The sequence below is a fragment of the Mizuhopecten yessoensis genome, unplaced genomic scaffold (genome assembly GCF_002113885.1).
Source record: "Mizuhopecten yessoensis strain PY_sf001 unplaced genomic scaffold, ASM211388v2 scaffold10547, whole genome shotgun sequence".
Classification (NCBI taxonomy): Eukaryota; Metazoa; Mollusca; class Bivalvia; order Pectinida; family Pectinidae; genus Mizuhopecten; species Mizuhopecten yessoensis.
This window is the reverse complement of record NW_018408601.1, coordinates 29392-30610: the sequence shown is the minus strand read 5'-3', so window position 1 is coordinate 30610 and position 1219 is coordinate 29392. Positions and strand designations below refer to the sequence as shown.

General features: G+C 35.4%; 1 protein-coding gene across 1 annotated transcript in view; it reads right to left on the bottom strand.

The window, feature by feature from the left end:
- Positions 1-1219, bottom strand: part of LOC110461040 (proto-oncogene tyrosine-protein kinase receptor Ret-like) — a 40765-nt gene that overhangs the window by 10595 nt on the left and 28951 nt on the right. Inside the window, exon 11 of the mRNA XM_021514312.1 lies at positions 668-708. Within this exon, the coding sequence (XP_021369987.1) occupies positions 668-708 (41 nt within the window). The remainder of the gene's footprint in view (positions 1-667; positions 709-1219) is intronic.

The window sequence follows — 1219 nt, the reverse complement described above, 5'->3', positions numbered from 1 at the left end:
CAAACATCAAACATAACTAACTCACCAGTATATCACACTCAAACAACAAACATTACTAACTCACCAGTATTTACACTCAAACATCAAACATAACTAACTCACCAGTATATCACACTTACACATCAAACATAACTAACTCACCAGTATATCACACTCAAACATCAAATATAACTAGCTCACCAGTATATCACACTTAAACATCAAACATAACTAACTCACCAGTATATCATACTTAAACATCAAACATAACTAGCTTACCAGTATATCACTCTCAAACATCAAACATAACTAACTCACCAGTATATCACACTTAAACATCAAACATAACTAACTCACCAGTATATTCCACTCAAACATCAAACATAACGAATCACCAGTATATCACACTCAAACATCAAACATAACTAGCTCACCAGTATATCACACTTAAACACATCAAACATAACTAACTTACTAACCAGTATATCACACTCAAACATCAAACATAACTTCAATACATAGAATCACACATATGTACATCATGCATGTCCAATTTGAAGTCTTGTATTTAGAAATATGTGTATACGTTCACACAAGCTGTTACATTTCCCCCGGAAGCCACAAGTTATTCAGTGACTTCTGTTTCCGGTAGAAGTTCATCAAATCGTTAACGTTGTGTTTAACTTACCTAAGGTGACGATCTCCCACAGCACGATTCCAAAGGACCACCTACATAGAACAGATGTATAGAACAGTTAGGGCTAACTGTAAACATCAATGTTACCAGGGATAAATTCGTGGCTTTAATTAGAATTGATTTATTGTTTACCCGAACTTACCTACTTAGTTTACTGTTGTGAAGATTTATAGCAATAGATTGCTTTTCTTATTCAAACTGTTTTATATGATATTATTATGATGCAGTAATAACAATCTAATTAAAATTATATCTTCACATCGCTCCCGTTTACTGATATGTCGCGTTGAAGATCTAACAACATCCCGTGGAGGGTCATGTTCAGGCGACCTTTGCATTAACCAATCAGATGAGAGCTTACGCATTTCTGTAAGTGATGATGTAATGATTTCGGAACACACTTGCTATGATAAAAGACCGAGAGGTGTCAAATGAGCATCGAAAATGGCGGCGCCCATGACACCACGCCGTGTCTATCTACAAGACAACGTTTGTACAATTTGTGGATTTTGCTTTGAAATAAGAGAGACTTCCTCTTCTGGT